A 23,057-nucleotide genomic window follows, 5' to 3' on the forward strand; every position below is an offset into this window, starting at 1 on the left:
ACGGCCAGCCAGAGAGAGAGAGAGAGAGACGGCCAGCCAGAGAGAGAGAGAGAGAGACGGCCAGCCAGAGAGAGAGAGAGAGAGAGAGACGGCCAGAGAGAGAGAGAGATGGCCAGCCAGAGAGAGAGAGATGGCCAGCCAGAGAGAGAGAGATGGCCAGCCAGAGAGAGAGAGATGGCCAGCCAGAGAGAGAGAGATGGCCAGCCAGAGAGAGAGAGATGGCCAGCCAGAGAGAGAGAGAGAGATGGCCAGCCAGAGAGAGAGAGAGAGATGGCCAGCCAGAGAGAGAGAGAGATGGCCAGCCAGAGAGAGAGAGAGATGGCCAGCCAGAGAGAGAGAGAGATGGCCAGCCAGAGAGAGAGAGAGACGGCCAGCCAGAGAGAGAGAGAGACGGCCAGCCAGAGAGAGAGAGAGACGGCCAGCCAGAGAGAGAGAGAGACGGCCAGCCAGAGAGAGAGAGAGACGGCCAGCCAGAGAGAGAGAGAGCCAGCCAGCCAGAGAGAGAGAGACAGCCAGTCAGCCAGAGAGAGAGAGAGAGACGGCCAGCCAGAGAGAGAGAGAGACAGCCAGCCAGCCAGAGAGAGAGAGAGAAAGACGGCCAGAGAGAGACAGTGAGCCAGCCAGAGAGAGAGAGAGAGAAAGACGGCCAGAGAGAGAGAGACAGTGAGCCAGCCAGAGAGAGAGAGAGAGAGAGACAGCCTGAGAGAGAGAGTCAGCCAGAGAGAGAGAGAAAGAGAGCCAGCCAGCCAGCCAGCCAGAGAGAGAGAGAGACAGCCAGCCAGAGAGAGAGAAAAAGACAGCCGGAGAGAGAGAAAAAGACAGCCAGCCAGAGAGAGAGAAAAAGACAGCCAGCCAGAGAGAGAGAAAAAGACAGCCAGCCAGAGAGAGAGAAAGAGACAGCCAGCCAGAGAGAGAGAAAGAGACAGCCAGCCAGAGAGAGAGAGAGACAGCCAGAGAGAGAGAGAGACGGCCAGCCAGAGAGAGACGGCCAGCCAGAGAGAGACGGCCAGCCAGAGAGAGAGAGAGACGGCCAGCCAGAGAGAGAGAGAGAGAGAGAGAGATGGCCAGCCAGAGAGAGAGAGAGAGAGATGGCTAGCCAGAGAGAGAGAGAGAGACGGCCAGCCAGAGAGAGAGAGAGACAGCCAGAGAGAGACAGCCAGAGAGAGAGAGAGAGAGAGACGGCCAGCCAGAGAGAGAGAGAGAGAGAGATGGCCAGCCAGAGAGAGAGAGAGATGGCCAGCCAGAGAGAGAGAGAGAGAGAGACGGCCAGCTAGAGAGAGAGAGAGATGGCCAGCTAGAGAGAGAGAGAGATGGCCAGCTAGAGAGAGAGAGAGATGGCCAGCTAGAGAGAGAGAGAGAGATGGCCAGCTAGAGAGAGAGAGAGATGGCCAGCTAGAGAGAGAGAGAGATGGCCAGCTAGAGAGAGAGAGAGATGGCCAGCTAGAGAGAGAGAGATGGCCAGCTAGAGAGATAGAGATGGCCAGCTAGAGAGATAGAGATGGCCAGCTAGAGAGATAGAGATGGCCAGCTAGAGAGAGAGAGAGAGATGGCCAGCTAGAGAGAGAGAGAGAGATGGCCAGCTAGAGAGAGAGAGAGATGGCCAGCTAGAGAGAGAGAGAGATGGCCAGCTAGAGAGAGAGAGAGATGGCCAGCTAGAGAGAGAGAGAGAGATGGCCAGCTAGAGAGAGAGAGAGATGGCCAGCTAGAGAGAGAGAGAGATGGCCAGCTAGAGAGAGAGAGAGATGGCCAGCTAGAGAGAGAGAGATGGCCAGCTAGAGAGAGAGAGAGATGGCCAGCTAGAGAGAGAGAGAGATGGCCAGCTAGAGAGAGAGAGAGAGATGGCCAGCTAGAGAGAGAGAGAGAGATGGCCAGCTAGAGAGAGAGAGAGAGATGGCCAGCTAGAGAGAGAGAGAGACGGCCAGCCAGAGAGAGAGAGAGACGGCCAGCCAGAGAGAGAGAGAGACAGCCAGAGAGAGACAGCCAGAGAGAGAGAGAGAGAGAGACGGCCAGCCAGAGAGAGAGAGAGAGAGAGATGGCCAGCCAGAGAGAGAGAGAGAGAGAGACGGCCAGCTAGAGAGAGAGAGAGACGGCCAGCTAGAGAGAGAGAGAGACGGCCAGCTAGAGAGAGAGAGAGACGGCCAGCCAGAGAGAGAGAGAGACGGCCAGCCAGAGAGAGAGAGAGACGGCCAGCCAGAGAGAGAGAGAGACGGCCAGCCAGAGAGAGAGAGAGACGGCCAGCCAGAGAGAGAGAGAGATGGCCAGCCAGAGAGAGAGAGAGAGAAACGGCCAGCCAGAGAGAGAGAGAGACGGCCAGCGAGAGAGACAGCCAGAGAGAGAGACAGCCAGCCAGAGAGAGAGAGAGAGAAACGGCCAGCCAGAGAGAGAGAGAGAGAGATGGCCAGCGAGAGAGAGAGAGAGAGACGGCCAGCCAGAGAGAGAGAGACAGCCAGAGAGAGAGACAGCCAGAGAGAGAGACAGCCAGAGAGAGAGACAGCCAGAGAGAGAGACAGCCAGAGAGAGAGACAGCCAGAGAGAGACAGCCAGAGAGAGGGAGAGAGAGAGACGGCTAGCCAGAGAGAGAGAGAGAGAGAGAGAGAGAGAGATGGCCAGCCAGAGAGAGAGAGAGAGAGAGACGGCCAGCTAGAGAGAGAGAGAGATGGCCAGCTAGAGAGAGAGAGATGGCCAGCTAGAGAGAGAGAGATGGCCAGCTAGAGAGAGAGAGAGATGGCCAGCTAGAGAGAGAGAGAGATGGCCAGCTAGAGAGAGAGAGATGGCCAGCTAGAGAGAGAGAGATGGCCAGCTAGAGAGAGAGAGATGGCCAGCTAGAGAGAGAGAGACGGCCAGCTAGAGAGAGAGAGAGATGGCCAGCTAGAGAGAGAGAGATGGCCAGCTAGAGAGAGAGAGATGGCCAGCTAGAGAGAGAGAGAGAGATGGCCAGCTAGAGAGAGAGAGAGATGGCCAGCTAGAGAGAGAGAGAGATGGCCAGCTAGAGAGAGAGAGAGACGGCCAGCCAGAGAGAGAGAGACGGCCAGCCAGAGAGAGAGAGACGGCCAGCCAGAGAGAGAGAGACGGCCAGCCAGAGAGAGAGAGACGGCCAGCTAGAGAGAGAGAGATGGCCAGCCAGAGAGAGAGCGACGCCAGCCAGAGAGAGAGAGAGCGACGCCAGCCAGAGAGAGAGAGAGCGACGCCAGCCAGAGAGAGAGAGAGCGACGCCAGCCAGAGAGAGAGAGAGCGACGCCAGCCAGAGAGAGAGAGAGCGACGCCAGCCAGAGAGAGAGAGAGCGACGCCAGCCAGAGAGAGAGAGAGAGCGACGCCCAGCCAGAGAGAGAGAGAGAGAGACGGCCAGCCAGAGAGAGACGGCCAGCCAGAGAGAGACGGCCAGCCAGAGAGAGACGGCCAGCCAGAGGGAGAGAGAGGCGGCCAGCCAGAGAGAGAGAGACGGCCAGCCAGAGAGAGAGAGACGGCCAGCCAGAGAGAGAGAGACGGCCAGCCAGAGAGAGAGAGACGGCCAGCTAGAGAGAGAGAGACGGCCAGCTAGAGAGAGAGAGACGGCCAGCTAGAGAGAGAGAGACGGCCAGCCAGAGAGAGAGAGAGACGCCAGCCAGAGAGAGAGAGAGACGCCAGCCAGAGAGAGAGAGAGACGGCCAGCCAGAGAGAGAGAGAGAGACGGCCAGCTAGAGAGAGAGAGAGACGGCCAGCTAGAGAGAGAGAGAGACGGCCAGCTAGAGAGAAAGAGAGACGGCCAGCTAGAGAGAGAGAGATGGTCAGCTAGAGAGAGAGAGAGAGAGAGATGGCCAGCTAAAGAGAGAGAGAGATGGCCAGCTAAAGAGAGAGAGATGGCCAGCTAAAGAGAGAGAGATGGCCAGCTAGAGAGAGAGAGAGAGGCGGCCAGCCAGAGAGAGAGAGAGAGGCGGCCAGCCAGAGAGAGAGAGAGAGGCGGCCAGCCAGAGAGAGAGAGAGAGGCGGCCAGCCAGAGAGAGAGAGAGAGGCGGCCAGCCAGAGAGAGAGAGAGAGGCGGCCAGCCAGAGAGAGAGAGGCGGCCAGCCAGAGAGAGACGGCCTGCCAGAGAGAGAGAGAGAGACGGCCAGCCAGAGGGAGAGAGAGACGGCCAGCCAGAGAGAGAGAGAGAGGCGGCCAGCCAGAGAGAGAGAGACGGCCAGCCAGAGAGAGAGAGACGGCCAGCCAGAGAGAGAGAGACGGCCAGCTAGAGAGAGAGAGACGGCCAGCTAGAGAGAGAGAGATGGCCAGCCAGAGAGAGAGAGACGCCAGCCAGAGAGAGAGAGACGCCAGCCAGAGAGAGAGAGAGACGGCCAGCCAGAGAGAGAGAGAGAGACGGCCAGCTAGAGAGAGAGAGAGACGGCCAGCTAGAGAGAGAGAGAGACGGCCAGCTAGAGAGAAAGAGAGACTGCCAGCTAGAGAGAGAGAGATGGTCAGCTAGAGAGAGAGAGAGAGAGAGATGGCCAGCTAAAGAGAGAGAGAGAGATGGCCAGCTAAAGAGAGAGAGATGGCCAGCTAAAGAGAGAGAGATGGCCAGCTAAAGAGAGAGAGAGACGGCCAGCCAGAGAGAGAGAGACGGCCAGCCAGAGAGAGAGAGACGGCCAGCCAGAGAGAGAGAGACGGCCAGCCAGAGAGAGAGAGACGGCCAGCCAGAGAGAGAGAGACGGCCAGCTAGAGAGAGAGAGATGGCCAGCCAGAGAGAGAGCGACGCCAGCCAGAGAGAGAGAGAGCGACGCCAGCCAGAGAGAGAGAGAGCGACGCCAGCCAGAGAGAGAGAGAGCGACGCCAGCCAGAGAGAGAGAGAGAGACGCCAGCCAGAGAGAGAGAGAGAGAGACGGCCAGCCAGAGAGAGAGAGAGAGAGACGGCCAGCCAGAGAGAGACGGCCAGCCAGAGAGAGACGGCCTGCCAGAGAGAGAGAGAGAGACGGCCAGCCAGAGGGAGAGAGAGGCGGCCAGCCAGAGAGGGAGAGAGAGGCGGCCAGCCAGAGAGGGAGAGAGAGGCGGCCAGCCAGAGAGAGAGAGAGAGGCGGCCAGCCAGAGAGAGAGAGAGAGGCGGCCAGCCAGAGAGAGAGAGAGAGGCGGCCAGCCAGAGAGAGAGAGAGAGGCGGCCAGCCAGAGAGAGAGAGAGAGGCGGCCAGCCAGAGAGAGAGAGAGAGGCGGCCAGCCAGAGAGAGAGAGGCGGCCAGCCAGAGAGAGACGGCCTGCCAGAGAGAGAGAGAGAGACGGCCAGCCAGAGGGAGAGAGAGACGGCCAGCCAGAGAGAGAGAGAGAGGCGGCCAGCCAGAGAGAGAGAGGCGGCCAGCCAGAGAGAGACGGCCTGCCAGAGAGAGAGAGAGAGACGGCCAGCCAGAGGGAGAGAGAGACGGCCAGCCAGAGAGAGAGAGAGAGGCGGCCAGCCAGAGAGAGAGAGGCGGCCAGCCAGAGAGAGACGGCCTGCCAGAGAGAGAGAGAGAGACGGCCAGCCAGAGGGAGAGAGAGGCGGCCAGCCAGCCAGAGAGAGAGAGGCGGCCAGCCAGAGAGAGACGGCCTGCCAGAGAGAGAGAGAGAGACGGCCAGCCAGAGGGAGAGAGAGGCGGCCAGCCAGAGAGAGAGAGAGAGGCGGCCAGCCAGAGAGAGAGAGGCGGCCAGCCAGAGAAAGAGAGGCGGCCAGCCAGAGAGAGACGACCAGCCAGAGAGAGAGACGACCAGCCAGAGAGAGAGAGACGACCAGCCAGAGAGAGAGAGACGACCAGCCAGAGAGAGAGAGACGACCAGCCAGAGAGAGAGAGACGACCAGCCAGAGAGAGAGAGACGGCCATCCAGAGAGAGAGAGACGGCCATCCAGAGAGAGAGAGACGGCCATCCAGAGAGAGAGAGACGGCCATCCAGAGAGAGAGAGACGGCCATCCAGAGAGAGAGAGACGGCCATCCAGAGAGAGAGAGAGACGGCCATCCAGAGAGAGAGAGACGGCCATCCAGAGAGAGAGAGACGGCCATCCAGAGAGAGAGAGACGGCCAGCTAGAGAGAGAGAGACGGTCAGCTAGAGAGAGAGAGAGAGAGACGGCCAGCCAAAGAGAGAGAGACGGCCAGCCAAAGAGAGAGAGACGGCCAGCCAAAGAGAGAGAGACGGCCAGCCAAAGAGAGAGAGACGGCCAGCCAAAGAGAGAGAGACGGCCAGCCAAAGAGAGAGAGAGAGAGATGGCCAGCTAAAGAGAGAGAGATGGCCAGCTAAAGAGAGAGAGAGAGAGACGCCAGCCAGAGAGAGAGAGACGCCAGCCAGAGAGAGAGAGACAGCCAACCAGAGAGAGAGAGAGAGACGGCCAGCCAGAGAGAGACGGCCAGCCAGAGAGAGACGGCCAGCCAGAGAGAGACAGCCAGCCAGAGAGAGAGAGACGGCCAGCCAGAGAGAGAGAGACGGCCAGCCAGAGAGAGAGAGACGGCCAGCCAGAGAGAGAGAGAGACGGCCAGCCAGAGAGAGAGAGAGACGGCCAGCCAGAGAGAGAGAGAGACGGCCAGCCAGAGAGAGAGAGAGACGGTCAGCCAGAGAGAGAGAGAGACGGCCAGCCAGAGAGAGAGAGAGACGGCCAGCCAGAGAGAGAGAGAGACGGCCAGCCAGAGAGAGAGAGAGACGGCCAGCCAGAGAGAGAGAGACGGCCAGCCAGAGAGAGAGAGAGACGGCCAGCCAGAGAGAGAGAGAGACGGCCAGCCAGAGAGAGAGAGAGACGGCCAGCCAGAGAGAGAGAGAGACGGCCAGCCAGAGAGAGAGAGAGACGGCCAGCCAGAGAGAGAGAGAGACGGCCAGCCAGAGAGAGAGAGAGACGGCCAGCCAGAGAGAGAGAGAGACGGCCAGCCAGAGAGAGAGAGAGACGGCCAGCCAGAGAGAGAGAGAGACGGCCAGCCAGAGAGAGAGAGAGACGGCCAGCCAGAGAGAGAGAGAGACGGCCATCCAGAGAGAGAGAGAGACGGCCATCCAGAGAGAGAGAGACGGCCATCCAGAGAGAGAGAGACGGCCATCCAGAGAGAGAGAGACGGCCATCCAGAGAGAGAGAGACGGCCATCCAGAGAGAGAGAGACGGCCATCCAGAGAGAGAGAGACGGCCATCCAGAGAGAGAGAGACGGCCATCCAGAGAGAAAGAGACGGCCAGCCAGAGAGAAAGAGATGGTCAGCTAGAGAGAGAGAGAGAGATGGTCAGCTAGAGAGAGAGATGGCCAGCTAAAGAGAGAGAGAATGCCAGCCAGAGAGAGAGAGAGAGAGCCAGCCAGCCAGAGAGAAAGAGCCAGCCAGCGAGAGAGAGAGAGAGACAGCCAGAGACAGAGAGAGAGAGACAGCCAGAGACAGAGAGAGAGAGACAGCCAGAGACAGAGAGAGAGAGACAGCCAGAGACAGAGAGAGAGAGACGGCCAGAGAGAGAGAGAGATGGCCAGCCAGCCAGAGAGAGAGAGAGATGGCCAGCCAGCCAGAGAGAGAGAGATGGCCAGCCAGCCAGAGAGAGAGAGATGGCCAGCCAGCCAGAGAGAGAGAGATGGCCAGCCAGCCAGAGAGAGAGAGATGGCCAGCCAGCCAGAGAGAGAGACGGCCAGCCAGCCAGAGAGAGAGACGGCCAGCCAGCCAGAGAGAGAGACGGCCAGCCAGCCAGAGAGAGAGACGTCCAGCCAGAGAGAGAGAGAGATGGCCAGCCAGAGAGAGAGAGAGAGACGGCCAGCCAGCCAGAGAGCGAGAGAGACAGTCAGCCAGCCAAAGAGAGAGAGACAGCCAGCGAGAGAGAGAGAGAGAGACAGCCAGCCAGAGAGAGACAGCCAGAGAGAGAGAGACAGCCAGAGAGAGAGAAAGAGACAGCCAGCCAGAGAGAAAGAGACAGCCAGAGAGAGAGAGAGAGAGAGACAGCCAGAGAGAGTGTTACAGTGCTATACAGATAAATAACTCAGTACTATGTAGTGTTACAGCGCTATACAGATAAATTATTCGGTACTATGTAGTGTTACAGCGCTATACAGATAAATAGCTCGGTACTATGTAGTGTTACAGCGCTATACAGATAAATAGCTCGGTAATTATGAGAACTAAAACCCAGTATGAAAATAAGTCACCATGTTCTCAGAGTTATGTGCTTTACTGTTCATCTGTGATAACACATTAAAGAATCCATTAATGTGATATATAAATGTCCCTGTTTATTATCTGACATTCTCTCTTCTGTGACATCAGTCGTTTCACAGGTAATCTCGCTAAGCTAGCCAGTCATGTGACTGCAGTGGACTTCATGCAAAACTTTATTGAGAAGAACCAGCAGGATAACGGTTTTCGCGGGAACATCACTTTCTTGCAAGCAGATGTCACAAAGCTGACACTGCCCAGGCAGAGGTGAGTCATCCTATGACATCACATACCGTCTTCATTTTGATGTCAAATATTAAAAACATTAAAAATACGATATCCACTTTACATAAAAATGAGGTCATAGAGATATTCAGTGGGGGTTATGCTATCATGCCAAGAGAGCATCTCAGTAAAGCTAATTTATTTCCCAACAGTTTTGACTTCATCTTTTCCAACTGGCTGTTCATGTACTTGACTGACAAAGAACTAGTGGAAGTGACGCAAAGGATGCTGGGATGGCTGCGTCCTGGGGGTTATCTGTTCTTCAGGGAGTCTTGTTTCTTCCAGTCTGGTTCGTGTCTGTATTTATTGCGCTTGGCTTATGTTGTGCATACATGTTTATTTACACAATGTGTAATATTGCAGGTGATGCTCAGCGGACATTTAACCCCACGGTATACCGCAGCCCCGCGCAGTATAACCACCTTCTGACGTCTGTTAAATCAACCTCAGGAGACCAAGGCTTTGAGATAGTTATGTCCAAGTCTGTGCAGACATATATAAAGGTAAGTGTGCCTTGTTAAATACATACCTTCACTTCCTCAAATTACGCAACAAAACCTGGTTATATTAAAAATATGGAAGTTTTAAAGGTCATGATTTTGTAGAAAGTGTAGTTATCATAGGGTTAAACCAATTTTTGTCTCACTGGCTCGAATAACTTGTTACGTACCTTGTGTTGATCTCTATCCCTCTCTATATGTTGATCTCTGTCTCTATGTCTCTCTTTATCTCTCTCAATTAGGCCTATTTATCAAGCTCTGTATGGAGCTTGAAGGCCCGTGTTTCTGGCGAGCCTGGAAACACCAGTTATGAAGCAGCGGTTTATAGACTGCTGCTCTATAACCTGTCTGCCTGCTCTGAGGAGGCGGACAGACATCGCAGGAAATCAACCCGACCGAATACGATCGGGTTGATTGACACCCCCTGCTGATTGGCCGCGAATCTGCAGGGGGTGGCGTTGCACCAGCAGTTCACAAGAACGACTGGTGCAATGCTGAATGCGGAGAGCGTATTGCTCTCTGCATTCAGCGATGTCTGTCAGACGTGATCTGCTGATCGGATCATGTCCGACAGAGGGTTGATAAATTGGCCCCTATGTCTCTTTATCTCTCTATATCTCCATCTATCTTTTTCTCTCTCTCTCTCTCTCTTTCTTTCTTTCTTTCTTTCGTTCTCTCTCTCTCTCTCTCTTTTTCTCTCTTTTTCTCTCTCTCTCTCTCTCTCTCTCTCTCTCTCTCTCTCTCTCTCTCTCTCTCTCTCTCTCTCTCTCTCTCTCTCTCTCTCTCTCTCTCTCTCTCTCTCTCTTTTTCTCTTTCTCTCTTTCTCTCTCTCTCTTTCTTTCTTTCTCTCTCTCTCTCTCTGTTACTAATGGACTCTCACATTCCTTGTGTTTAGCTAAAGAAGAACCAAAACCAGGTGTGCTGGCTGATACAAATGGTTCCTCGGGTTCCTGAAGCTAATCAGGGTTATGGGACCTTCCAGCAGTCTCTCTCTCTTTTTTTTTCTCTTTCTTTTTTCTCCCCTCTCTCTTACATGTGAGAGAAGGGAGCAGGGTGCAGAGTGTTTGGAGCTCTGGCTGGTTTCTATATTTTCTCCCGTTCTGTGGCCTAGATTTAGAGTTTGGCGTTAGCCGTGAAAACCAGCGTTAGAGGCTCCTAACGCTGGTTTTAGGCTACCGCCGGTATTTGGAGTCACTCAAAATAGGGTCTAACGCTCACTTTCCAGCCGCGACTTTTCCATACCGCAGATCCCCTTACGTCAATTGCGTATCCTATCTTTTCAATGGGATTTTTCTAACTCCGGTATTTAGAGTCGTTTCTGAAGTGAGCGTTAGACATCTAACGACAAAACTCCAGCCGCAGGAAAAAAGTCAGTAGTTAAGAGCTTTCTGGCTAACGCCGGTTTATAAAGCTCTTAACTACTGTGCTCTAAAGTACACTAACACCCATAAACTACCTATGCACCCCTAAACCGAGGTCCCCCCACATCGCCGACACTCTAAAAATTTTTTTTAACCCCTAATCTGCCGACCGCCACCTACGTTATACTTATGTACCCCTAATCTGCTGCCCCTAACACCGCCGACCCCTATATTATATTTATTAACCCCTAATCTGCCCCCCTCAACGTCGCCTCCACCTGCCTACACTTATTAACCCCTAATCTGCCGAGCGGACCTGAGCGCTACTATAATAAAGTTATTAACCCCTAATCCGCCTCACTAACCCTATCATAAATAGTATTAACCCCTAATCTGCCCTCCCTAACATCGCCGACACCTAACTTCTATTATTAACCCCTAATCTGCCGACCGAATCTCGCCGCTATTCTAATAAATGGATTAACCCCTAAAGCTAAGTCTAACCCTAATACTAACACCCCCCTAAGTTAAATATAATTTAAATCTAACGAAATTAATTAACTCTTATTAAATAAATTATTCCTATTTAAAGATAAATACTTACCTGTAAAATAAATCCTAATATAGCTACAATATAAATTATAATTATATTATAGCTATTTTAGGATTTATATTTATTTTACAGGTAACTTTGTATTTATTTTAACCAGGTACAATAGCTATTAAATAGTTAAGAACTATTTAATAGCTAAAATAGTTAAAATAATTACAAATTTACCTGTAAAAGAAATCCTAACCTAAGTTACAAATAAACCTAACACTAGACTATCAATAAATTAATTAAATAAACTACCTACAATTACCTACAATTAACCTAACACTACACTATCAATAAATTAATTAAATACAATTGCTACAAATAAATACAATTAAATAAACTAGCTAAAGTACAAAAAATAAAAAAGAACTAAGTTACAAAAAATAAAAAAATATTTACAAACATAAGAAAAATATTACAACAATTTTAAACTAATTACACCTACTCTAAGCCCCCTAATAAAATAACAAAGCCCCCCAAAATAAAAAAATGCCCTACCCTATTCTAAATTAGTAAAGTTCAAAGCTCTTTTACCTTACCAGCCCTGAACAGGGCCCTTTGCGGGGCATGCCCCAAGAAATACAGCTCTTTTGCCTGTAAAAAAAAACATACAATACCCAAGCCCCCCAACATTACAACCCACCACCCACATACCCCTAATCTAACCCAAACCCCCCTTAAATAAACCTAACACTAAGCCCCTGAAGATCATCCTACCTTGTCTTCACCATACCAGGTTCACCGATCGGTCCAGAAGAGCTCCTCCGATGTCCTGATCCAAGCCCAAGCGGGGGGCTGAAGAGGTCCATGATCCGGCTGAAGTCTTCATCCAAGCGGGGCAGAAGAGTTCTTCCATCCGATTGAAGTCTTCATCCAAGCGGCATCCATCCGGAGCGAAGCGGCAGCATCCTGAAGACCTCCACCGCGGAACATCCATCCTGGCCGACGACTGAACGACGAATGACGGTTCCTTTAAATGACGTCATCCAAGATGGCGTCCCTCAAATTCCGATTGGCTGATAGGATTCTATCAGCCAATCGGAATTAAGGTAGGAATATTCTGATTGGCTGATGGAATCAGCCAATCAGAATCAAGTTCAATCCGATTGGCTGATCCGATCAGCCAATCAGATTGAGCTCGCATTCTATTGGCTGTTCCGATCAGCCAATAGAATGCAAGCTCAATCTGATTGGCTGATTGGATCAGCCAATCGGATTGAACTTGATTCTGATTGGCTGATTCCATCAGCCAATCAGAATATTCCTACCTTAATTCCGATTGGCTGATAGAATCCTATCAGCCAATCGGAATTCGAGGGACGCCATCTTGGATGACGTCATTTAAAGGAACCGTCATTCGTCGTTCAGTCGTCGGCCAGGATGGATGTTCCGCGGTGGAGGTCTTCAGGATGCTGCCGCTTCGCTCCGGATGGATGCCGCTTGGATGAAGACTTCAATCGGATGGAAGAACTCTTCTGCCCCGCTTGGATGAAGACTTCAGCCGGATCATGGACCTCTTCAGCCCCCCGCTTGGGCTTGGATCAGGACATTGGAGGAGCTCTTCTGGACCGATCGGTGAACCTGGTATGGTGAAGACAAGGTAGGATGATCTTCAGGGGCTTAGTGTTAGGTTTATTTAAGGGGGGTTTGGGTTAGATTAGGGGTATGTGGGTGGTGGGTTGTAATGTTGGGGGGCTTGGGTATTGTATGTTTTTTTTTACAGGCAAAAGAGCTGTATTTCTTGGGGCATGCCCCGCAAAGGGCCCTGTTCAGGGCTGGTAAGGTAAAAGAGCTTTGAACTTTACTAATTTAGAATAGGGTAGGGCATTTTTTTATTTTGGGGGGCTTTGTTATTTTATTAGGGGGCTTAGAGTAGGTGTAATTAGTTTAAAATTGTTGTAATATTTTTCTTATGTTTGTAAATATTTTTTTATTTTTTGTAACTTAGTTCTTTTTTATTTTTTGTACTTTAGCTAGTTTATTTAATTGTATTTATTTGTAGCAATTGTATTTAATTAATTTATTGATAGTGTAGTGTTAGGTTAATTGTAGGTAATTGTAGGTAGTTTATTTAATTAATTTATTGATAGTCTAGTGTTAGGTTTATTTGTAACTTAGGTTAGGATTTCTTTTACAGGTAAATTTGTAATTGTTTTAACTATTTTAGCTATTAAATAGTTCTTAACTATTTAATAGCTATTGTACCTGGTTAAAATAAATACAAAGTTACCTGTAAAATAAATATAAATCCTAAAATAGCTATAATATAATTATAATTTATATTGTAGCTATATTAGGATTTATTTTACAGGTAAGTATTTATCTTTAAATAGGAATAATTTATTTAATAAGAGTTAATTAATTTCATTAGATTTAAATTATATTTAACTTAGGGGGGTGTTAGTATTAGGGTTAGACTTAGCTTTAGGGGTTAATCCATTTATTAGAATAGCGTCGAGATTCGGTCGGCAGATTAGGGGTTAATAATTGAAGTTAGGTGTCGGCGATGTTAGGGAGGGCAGATTAGGGGTTAATACTATTTATGATAGGGTTAGTGAGGCGGATTATGGGTTAATAACTTTATTATAGTAGCGCTCAGGTCCGCTCAGCAGATTAGGGGTTAATAAGTGGAGGCGACGTTGTGGGGGGCAGATTAGGGGTTAATAAATATAATATAGGGGTCGGCGATGTTAGGGCAGCAGATCAGGGGTACAAAGGGATAATGTAAGTAGCGGCGGTTTACGGAGCGGCAGGTTAGAGGTTAATAATAATATGCAGGGGTCAGCGATAGCGGGGGCGGCAGATTAGGGGTTAATAAGTGTAAGGTTAGGGGTGTTTAGACTCGGGGTACATGTTAGAGTGTTAAGTGCAGACGTCGGAAGGGTTACCGCATAGCAAACAATGGGGCTGCGTTAGGAGCTGAACGCGGCTTTTTTGCAGGTGTTAGGTTTTTTTTCAGCTCAAACAGCCCCATTGTTTCCTATGGGGGAATCGTGCACGAGCACGTTTTTGAGGCTGGCCGCGTCCGTAAGCAACTCTGGTATCGAGAGTTGAAGCTGCGTCAAAAATGCTCTACGCTCCTTTTTTGGAGCCTAACGCAGCCTTTATGTGGACTCTCAATACCAGAGTTATTTTTATGGTGCGGCCAGAAAAAAGCCGGCGTTAGTTTTTCGGGTCGTTACCGACAAAACTCCAAATCTAGGCCTCTGTTTGCTGTTTTGTGTGGGCCTTATAAGTATACAGCTGTGTAGTTAAGCTAAGTTTATCAGCTTTAGGGTCATTGGAGCTTTTTCTTTCTCTCTCGCGCTCTTTTTCGCTCTCTTTCTCTCGCTCCTTTTTTTCTCGCTCTCTTTCTCTCTTGCACTCTTGCTCTCTTTCTTTATCTCTTTCTCTCTTTCTCACGCTCTATCTCTCTCTAATGACCTCTAACATTCCTTGTTTTTAGCTAAAGAAGAACCAAAACCAGGTGTGCTGGCTGATGCAAATGGTTCCTCGGGTTCCTGAAGCTAATCAGGGTTATGGGACTTTCCAGCAGTTCCTGGATAACCATCAATATTCCCGGAAAGGGATCCTCAGATATGAGAAGATATTTGGTCAGGGATTTGTTAGCACTGGAGGACTGGAAACCACTAAGGTAAGAAGAAGAAGCAGCGGCGAGAGAGACGGGAACCTGAGAACTCAATAAGTAAACTTAGCAAGTGTATGACTCCAGTTTAGGTATGTAAGATGGACCATTATCTAATCTTAAATAGTAAATACAGGGAACAGTCCATACACCTCACCTCCTAATGTATTTTCCCCCTTACAGTTCTTCACTGTTATTCCACCCCTTACACCTTATCAGTTTCTCTTTATCACCCTATTTACTTATCTCTGGATCTGATATTCAAAACCTCCCCACTCAGACGAGATGATCTAAGAAGTCTCGTTGGTACGGCGAGGCCCATAAAAAAAAGAATTAGAAACACAAATTGATGATTGTTGCAATGTAGTATTTATGTGCAACTGACTTCTACATTTCAATACAAGGTCTAAAAAAAAATCCCAAAGATTTTGTGATTTCTCTCCAAGTCAGCGAGATTTTGGTCAAGCCTTAAATACCTCTATCTCTACCCTCTCATTTGTGTCTATTGTTCCTCTTATCTCCTCTTTACTTTATCTGCAGGAATTTATCTCCATGTTGAACCTTCTTTCTGGTCAGCGTGTAATTGATGTTGGCTGTGGCATTGGAGGAGGAGACTTCTACATGGCCAAGGTTAGTTGCCTTCATCTGCATAACTTGATTATTTTGCCTATTCAAATATGGTCACCTACATCTGCGTTACTTGGAACTTATAACATCAAATTGAATATTGTCCTATTGACTAAACAAAATGTCCAGATTACTTAATTTGTGGACTTTCAATGAACAAGTAACACATAAGTGTATGAGCTGTATCCATTGGTTATTCTTAGTAGAGTCTTGTGAACCAAATTAAAATATCCCACAACTATATGAGAGTATGATGTTGCCAATTCAGGGAGTGTTCTTAATTTTATTTTAAATGACTTTTGTTTGACCATTAAACCTTTTTGTCATCTTTCTGTCACTTTTGTGCTCTCAGACGTATGGGGTGGAAGTCCTAGGGATGGACCTGTCGTCTAACATGGTGGAAATTGCCATGGAAAGAGCCATAGATGAGAAGAATCCTCTGGTGGGTAAATACCCTATTTCATACAACCCATCAAAAACTTAGACATTACAAGATTGTTAGAATAAACTTACTCTTCTTGTCTACCTAGTCTTCCTATATTTTCTGAAATGCCACCATTTTCTGAAGCATTATTTGTAAAACACTGAATACAGGGCCATTAGGATGTACAGTACATTACAATAAGACATGACAATGGAATTGAGACAGGAAGACCCCTGTTCCACAGAACTTACAAGTTAGAGATTATTAGTGCGTGATATGGAAGGTGTATGGTTGGTTTACAGAGCCTGTAGAATAGTTTATAGGTAGGGAATTGTGGTGACTAGTTAGTAGAAAAATTTGGTCTGCATCTTTAAACAGATGGTTTTCCACAAAGAGTTGGAATATTTGAAATGTGGCAGAAATCTCAGAGCAGGGTAAAGAGTTCACTAGGGTAGGTGCAGTAAAAGAAACCTCTTGGATACAGGATATGGAAGAGGGAATGATGCACATAGGTCACTTGTTTATAACTAAATTTTTAGTGTACTCCTTTCATATTATGTGATATAAAAGTTAGATCTTCCTTTCACATTATAATGCATGTGTTGTCCAGGCCATGACCAGCTCATTCTTTACAGGTCCAGTTTGAAATTGGAGATGCCACACGAAGGATCTTCGCAGAAGCGTCATTTGACGTTGTGTACAGCAGGGACACCATCCTGCACATCAGCGACAAGGGCGCCCTCTTCAGGAGATTCTATGTGAGTCAGGGATGTAATATGGATAGTGGAGACAATTAAGAGTGTATTTTATAGAGTGTACAAGGCATTTGATTAACATCCTCACTCTCACTCCCACTCCTCATACTTTTGTCTCTCTACCTCTCAGTCCTGGCTGAAGCCTGGAGGAAAGCTTCTGATAACAGATTACTGCTGTGGAGAACATCCCTGGTCTCCAGACTTTCAGGAATATGTCAAGCAGAGAGGATATGTACTGTATACACCATCAGAGTATGGGCAGGTAATGTAACAGGCACTTCATGTGTAGTGTTGTATATGAGTAGAGACCACTTATTCTCACCCTTCCATTCTAATTTCAGCTCCTAGAGAAGGCCGGATTTGTCAATGTTCAAGCACAGGATCGTACCAAGCAGTTTGTACAGGTTCTAAATGCAGAACTTAAGAGGACCAAGGAGATCAAAGAGGAATTCCTACAGGTATAAATATTAATTAATGTGAATAATTATTATAGATGTACTAAAAGATCCTAAATAATTCATATAATATATGTATATTTTACAGTATCTATTATTCTTAATAATGTTTTATTTTATTAAATTATTTAATTTATATTTTTTTTAATGACACGATGAGTCCACGGATCATCTTAATTACTAATGGGATATTCACCTCCTGGTCAGCAGGAGGAAGCAAAGAGCAACACAGCAGAGCTGTTAAATAGCTCCTCCCTTCCCTCCCACTCCAGTCATTCTCTTTGCCTATGTTATTGATAGGAAGTGGTAAAGTGAGGTGTTAAATAAGATTCTTCAATCAAGAGTTTATTATTTTTAAAGTAGTGCAAGATTGTGCTGCTTTGTTCTAGGGTGTAGCCGTAGTCCTCTTCAGTAGAGCTTTGGTGGCTTTAGAGCAATGGGAACTTGTGGGACATAATTCCCACTGCGCCTTTCATATTATGATGCTGCCCAATCTTCTATAGCCTGAGGTGGATATACTCAGACTTTTATTTCTCCACAGGTCGATGTGAGGGATAGGACCTCTCAAGCCTGTGAGCTGCCTTTGCTGTCAGGCAGATGTAAGGTAAGTGCTGCTTTTTTATTCTGGCGCCAAAGACAAAAACTCAGAGGAAAAGTGGGCATTTTTATTTACACTGTAAGAAACATAGAAGGCTCATTTAACAGGGGCACTTTATGTTTGGGACATCAAGCTCTCCTTGTATGGAGAGTAATTTGACAGACATAACTGCAGGCACTGGGACTGGGAGTTGAGCTTTATTTTAAATTCGCTATGGTGGTTATTTCTCCCAACGGCTTAAACAAGCAAATAAGCCGGTCGGGAGATGAATGTACAGTAACGCCCACGATGGGCGGGCCTATCGGGTTTGTGCGCTTTTCTGTAACTGCATAGTACTCAGAGACACGGCTTCCGTTGCAGAGACGGCTGAATAGCGTGTCACTAGAACCGCATGGTTTATTATATATTAAGCAAGTGATTCTAGTGCTATTTATTTGTATTTTCTTGCTGTGGTTCCGGATCGTTCGAGCTCCACAAGAGAGGGATAGTGAATTCTGGTTGGCGGTCAGGTAAGCACCTCAGCAGGGTTGCTGAGGTGTAAGGATGTCTGAAATTAATTGGCTTTATTTTTCTATGCGACATAGCAGGGGAAAAAAAGTTACCTGTTTAAATTTAAAGGCGCAGTAACGTTTTTTCTGTACAAAGTTTTTTTAATTCATACATAGTGAACAGCATGGACCAAGAAGCATTGGAGGATGTCACTTGCTCCTTATATTTGGATGTTAATGTGGAACCACCTGTCCCTTTCTGTCCCTCATGTATTGAGAGGACTTTAGCTTATAGGGAAAAGATTTTTTCTGAGCAAAACTTTTCAAAAGCGGATGCTGTCCAAGAGTCTAATGATGAGGGTCAAGGTATGCCTCAGCTTTCTCCCCAAGTGTCCCAAATGTTACCGCCCACACAAGCAGTGCCCTGCACTTCTGCTCTAGCGCCCACTGGAGTTACTTTAAAAGACATAGCTTCTCTCATGTCTTCTACAATTTCTGATGCATTGTCTGCTTTCCCATTGTTACAGAGCAAACGTAAGAAGAAAACCAGACATTCAGTAAGTTCTGATGCAATTGTTGCAATTTCGGAGGTACCCTCCCAAGGCAATGAGGAGGATACTGCTATAGCATCTGAGGGTGAGATCTCAGATTCAGAAAGTTTATTGCCTCTGACGGACTCTGAGGTTGTAACTTTTAGGTTTAAACTAGAACACCTCCGCCTGTTGCTTAGGGAGGTTTTGGATACTCTTGATGACTGACTCCACAGTAGTGGTTGTCCCTAAGAAGTCTAGTAAATTGGACAGATATTTTGAGGTTCCTTCTTACTCAGACGTATTTCCAGTCCCAAAGCAAGCTTCAGAGATCATTACTAATGAGTGGGGGAGACCAGGCATACCCTTTTCTCCCTCTCGTATTTTTAAGAAGATGTTTCCCATAGCTGACACTTTCAAGGAGGCTTGGCAAACAGTTCCTAAGGTTGAAGGAGCCGTTTCCACCTTAGCCAAGAGAACTACTGTTCCCATAGAGGATAGTTGTGCTTTCAAAGATCCTATGGACAAGAAGTTAGAGGGTCTGCTTAAAAATATTTATGTTCACCAGGGTCTGCAATGGCAGCCAGCTGCGTGCATTGCTACCGTCACTAGTGTGGTGGCATATTGGTTTGATGCACTGTCTGAGTCTCTCAGGACTGAGACTTCCTTGGAGGAATTTCAAGACAGGATAAAGGCTCTGAAGCTAGCTAATTCCTTTATTACGGACGCTTCCCTTCAAATTATTAAACTGGGAGCTAAGATTTTGGGTTTCTCTATTCTAGCCCGCAGAGCCTTATGGTTAAAACCTTGGTCTGCGGATGTTTCCTCTAAGCTTCTGGCTATTCCTTACAAGGAATGTTTGGACCTGGTCTATTGGAAATGATCTCTGATATCACGGGAGGTAAGGGTCATCTTCTTCCTCAAGATAAGAGATAAGATAAGAGAAACAAACAGAAAGGACGACAGAGTAATTTTTGTTCCTTTCGAAATTTCAAAGGAAATTTTTCCTCTTCCTCCTCTAAACAGGAACAATCCAAACCTGCAAGGAGACCTAACTAGTCTTGGACTAAGGGAAAGCAATATAAAAAGCCTGCTATTTAATCCAAGACAGCATGAAGGGCATGCCCCCGATCCGGGATCGGATCTTGTAGGGGGCAGACTTTTCTTCTTCGCTCAGGTTTGGGTTCAGGATGTTCAGGATCCCTGGACAATAGAGATTGTGTCCCAGGGATACAAACTAGAGTTCAAGAGTTTTCCTCCCAGAGGCAGGTTTCTACTTTCAAGATTATCTGCAACTAATATGTTAGAAAAATTTAAGGGATTTGTGGCATTGAAGCCAAGTGCTGAATTGGACACTATTAGAATAATAAGTAGTGGGATTAAAAAATAACACTTTAGTTAACAAATATGCTGTAACAAACAAAATTACCAAAATGGATCATTTTTAAGAAGTGGGTAATCACCATCCACTTCTAAGTGTTCATTTAGATATGATCCAACAAAGTTAAAAACAATTAATAAAAGGGCTGTGTGCCCTGGAGGCGCTGCTGCTGAACCACAGGAGACAGAGTGAAAGTAAAATGAGCAAGAGAAATGTGCAGGGATTTAAAAACTCACAAACATCACACAGACTATGCGCTCAGAGGCGTCCTCCTGCCTGCGTACTGCTGGGATTGAACCCAGTCAGCCGATTGCTAAATAAGTACCCTGTATCTAGTCATCACATTCATACCAATAATCACTCCGTGAATCTGCATGCTATGTGGCATGCTACTAATATCACAATATGCTCAACGTTCACTCAGATAGGCTTGCAACAGTATGCAAACAGATATAATGTGTCACCAACTATCACTGTGTAACACCAGAACTCATGAATAATTAGTCTGTTTGCTTAATTTGTATCTATTTGGAATGTTACAAACGATTGTCTAATCAATATATACCCGGTATTTGGATATCCTATATCTCTTGTACACTATGTTGGAGCACATATTATGCATACAGAGCCAATACCATATAGGGCTTGAAGTATATACTTGAAATATAAGTCGCTATTTGCAACAATCGTTAAAACTAGAGAGACAAGCCAAAACTCCTATTCACAGCAACCAGCGCCACCCAGACACAGCCCTTTTATTAATTGTTTTTAACTTTGTTGGATCATATCTAAATGAACACTTAGAAGTGGATGGTGATTACCCACTTCTTAAACATGATCCATTTTGGTAATTTTCTTTGTTACAGCATATTTGTTAAATAAAGTGTTATTTTTTAATCCCACTACTTAAGATTATCTGCAAACCAGACAAAGTGAGAGGCGTTCTTACACTGCGTAGGAGACCTCTCCGCCCTGGGAGTGATTGTCCCTGTTCCAGTACTGGAACAGGGTCAGGGTTTTTATTCCAATCTGTTTGTTTGTGGTTCCCAAAAAGGAGGGAACCTTCAGACCAATTTTAGACCTCAAGAGTCTAAACAAATTTCTCAGGTTTCCGTCCTTCAAGATGGAAAGTATTCGTTCCATTCTTCCCTTGATCCAGGAGGGTCAATTTATGACAACAGTGGATTTAAAGGACGTGTACCTACATGTTCCTATTCACAGGGATCATTACAAGTTCCTAAGGTTTGCCTTCCAGGACAAGCACTTCCAGTTTGTGGCTCTTCCTTTCGGTCTGGCCACTGCTCCCAGAATTTTCACAAAGGTTCTGGGGTCTCTGTTGGCGGTGCTTTGGTCATGGGGGAATTGGGGTGGCGCCTTATCTGGATGACATTCTAGTTATCTTTCCTGAGAACTCACGGGTGGAAGGTAAATTTGGAAAAGAGTTCCCTAGTTCCAGACACAAGGGTCACCTTCTTGGGAACCATAATAAATTTGCTGTATATGAAGATTTTTCTGACAGAAGTCAGGAAATCAAAGATTATCAATACTTGTCTAGTCCTTCAGTCCACTCCTCTGCCGTCAGTGGCTCAGTGCATGGAGTTAATCAGGCTGATGGTGGCGGCAATGGACATCATCCCGTTTTCTCGGTTCTACCTCAGACCTCTGCAGTTAAACATGCTCAGGCAATGGATCGGAGATTATGCGGACTCGGATAGCTCTGGAGCAGGAGACAAGGGACTCTCTTCAATGGTGGTTGTCTCTGGATCATCTCTCCCAGGGAACCTGCTTTCGCAGACCGTCTTGGGTGATTGTGACAACAGACGCCAGCCTTCTCGGATTGAGAGCTGTCTTGGGCTCCCTAAAGGCTCAGGGAGTTTGGACTCAGAGTCTGTTCTTCCTATAAACATTCTAGAACTGAGAGCGATTTTCAATGCCCTTCTGGCCTGGCCCCAGTTAGCTTCACTCCAGTTTATCAGGTTCTAGTCGGACAACATAACTTCAGTAGCTTACATCAATCATCGTGGAGGAACGAGAAGTTCCTTAGTGATGACAGAGGCAACCAAAATAATCCAGTGGGCGGAAGTCCACTCTTGTCTATCGGCGATCCACATCCCAGGGGTGGACAACTGGGAGGCGGATTTCCTGAGCAGGCAGACCTTTTATCAGGGGGAGTGGGAACTCCATCTGGAAGTGTTCTCCAACCTGATTCTCAAGTGGGGTCAGACGGAATTGGATCTCATGGCATCTTGACAGAATGCCAAGCTCCCGAGATACGAGTCGAGGTCCAGGGACCTCAGGTGGAACTGATAGAAGCTCTGGCGGTTCCTTGGAACTTCAGTCTAGCATACCTATTTCCTCCGTTTGCTCTTCTCCCTCAGGTAATTGCTCGAATCAAACAGGAGAGGGCCTCAGTGATCCTTATACCTCCGGCCTGGCCTCGCAGGATTTGGTATGCAGACCTGGTGGAGATGACATCTCTACCCCCTTGGAGACTTCAGTTGAGGAAGGACCTTCTGATTCAGGGGCCCTTCCTTCACCCAAATATAGTTTCTCTGAAGCTGACTGCTTGGAGATTGAATGCCTAATTTTGTCCAAGTGGGGTTTTTCTGACTCGGTCAAAGAGACCATGATTCAGGCTTGTAAACCTGTAACTAGGATTTACCATAAGTTTGGCGTAAATATCTCTATTGGTGTGAATCCAAGGGCTACTCATGGAGTAGAGTTAGGATTCCTAGAATTTGTCTTTTCTCCAAGAAGGTTTGGAGAAGGGTTTATCGGCGAGCTCCCTAAAGGGTCAAATCTTGACCTTATCTATTTTGTTACACAAACGTCTGGTGGATGTCCCAGATGTACAATCTTTTTGTCAGGCCTTGGTCAGGATCAGGCCTGTGTTCAAACCAGGTACTCCTCCATGGAGTCTTAATTTAGTTGTCTCAAAGTTCTTCAAGTGGCTCCGTTTGAGCCTATGCATTCCTTAGATATTAAGTTATTATCTTGGAAAGTTGTATTTCTTGTTGCTATTTCTTCTGCTCGTAGAGTGTCAGAGCTCTCGGCATTGCAGTACGAGTCTCCTTATCTTATTTTCCTTTCAGATAAGTTTTACGTATTAAATTAGGATTTCTTCCTAAGGTTGTTTCTGATCAGAACATTAATCAGGAGATTGTTGTTCCTTCTTTGTGTCCTAATCCTTCTTCTCAAAAGGAACGACTTCTGCACAATTTGGATGTGGTCCGTGCTTTAAAGTTTTACATGCAGGCGACTAAGGACTTTCGTCAGTCTACTTTCTTTTTGGCTGAAGAGTATCATACATTTTGCATATGAGACTGCTGGACAGCAGCCTCCTGAGAGGGTTACGA

At 47.5% G+C, this 23,057-nt stretch overlaps 1 protein-coding gene across 1 annotated transcript in view; it reads left to right on the plus strand.

The window, feature by feature from the left end:
• LOC128665812 (uncharacterized) overlaps window positions 1-23,057 on the plus strand; it is a 40,829-nt gene that overhangs the window by 14,591 nt on the left and 3,181 nt on the right. The window contains exons 3-11 of the mRNA XM_053720029.1: window positions 8,186-8,341; window positions 8,512-8,648; window positions 8,723-8,862; window positions 14,264-14,452; window positions 14,984-15,073; window positions 15,423-15,512; window positions 16,130-16,252; window positions 16,380-16,511; window positions 16,591-16,707. Coding sequence (XP_053576004.1) covers window positions 8,186-8,341; window positions 8,512-8,648; window positions 8,723-8,862; window positions 14,264-14,452; window positions 14,984-15,073; window positions 15,423-15,512; window positions 16,130-16,252; window positions 16,380-16,511; window positions 16,591-16,707 — 1,174 coding nt within the window. The remainder of the gene's footprint in view (window positions 1-8,185; window positions 8,342-8,511; window positions 8,649-8,722; window positions 8,863-14,263; window positions 14,453-14,983; window positions 15,074-15,422; window positions 15,513-16,129; window positions 16,253-16,379; window positions 16,512-16,590; window positions 16,708-23,057) is intronic.

The sequence above is a fragment of the Bombina bombina genome, chromosome 7, assembly GCF_027579735.1.
Source record: "Bombina bombina isolate aBomBom1 chromosome 7, aBomBom1.pri, whole genome shotgun sequence".
NCBI lineage: Eukaryota > Metazoa > Chordata > Amphibia > Anura > Bombinatoridae > Bombina > Bombina bombina.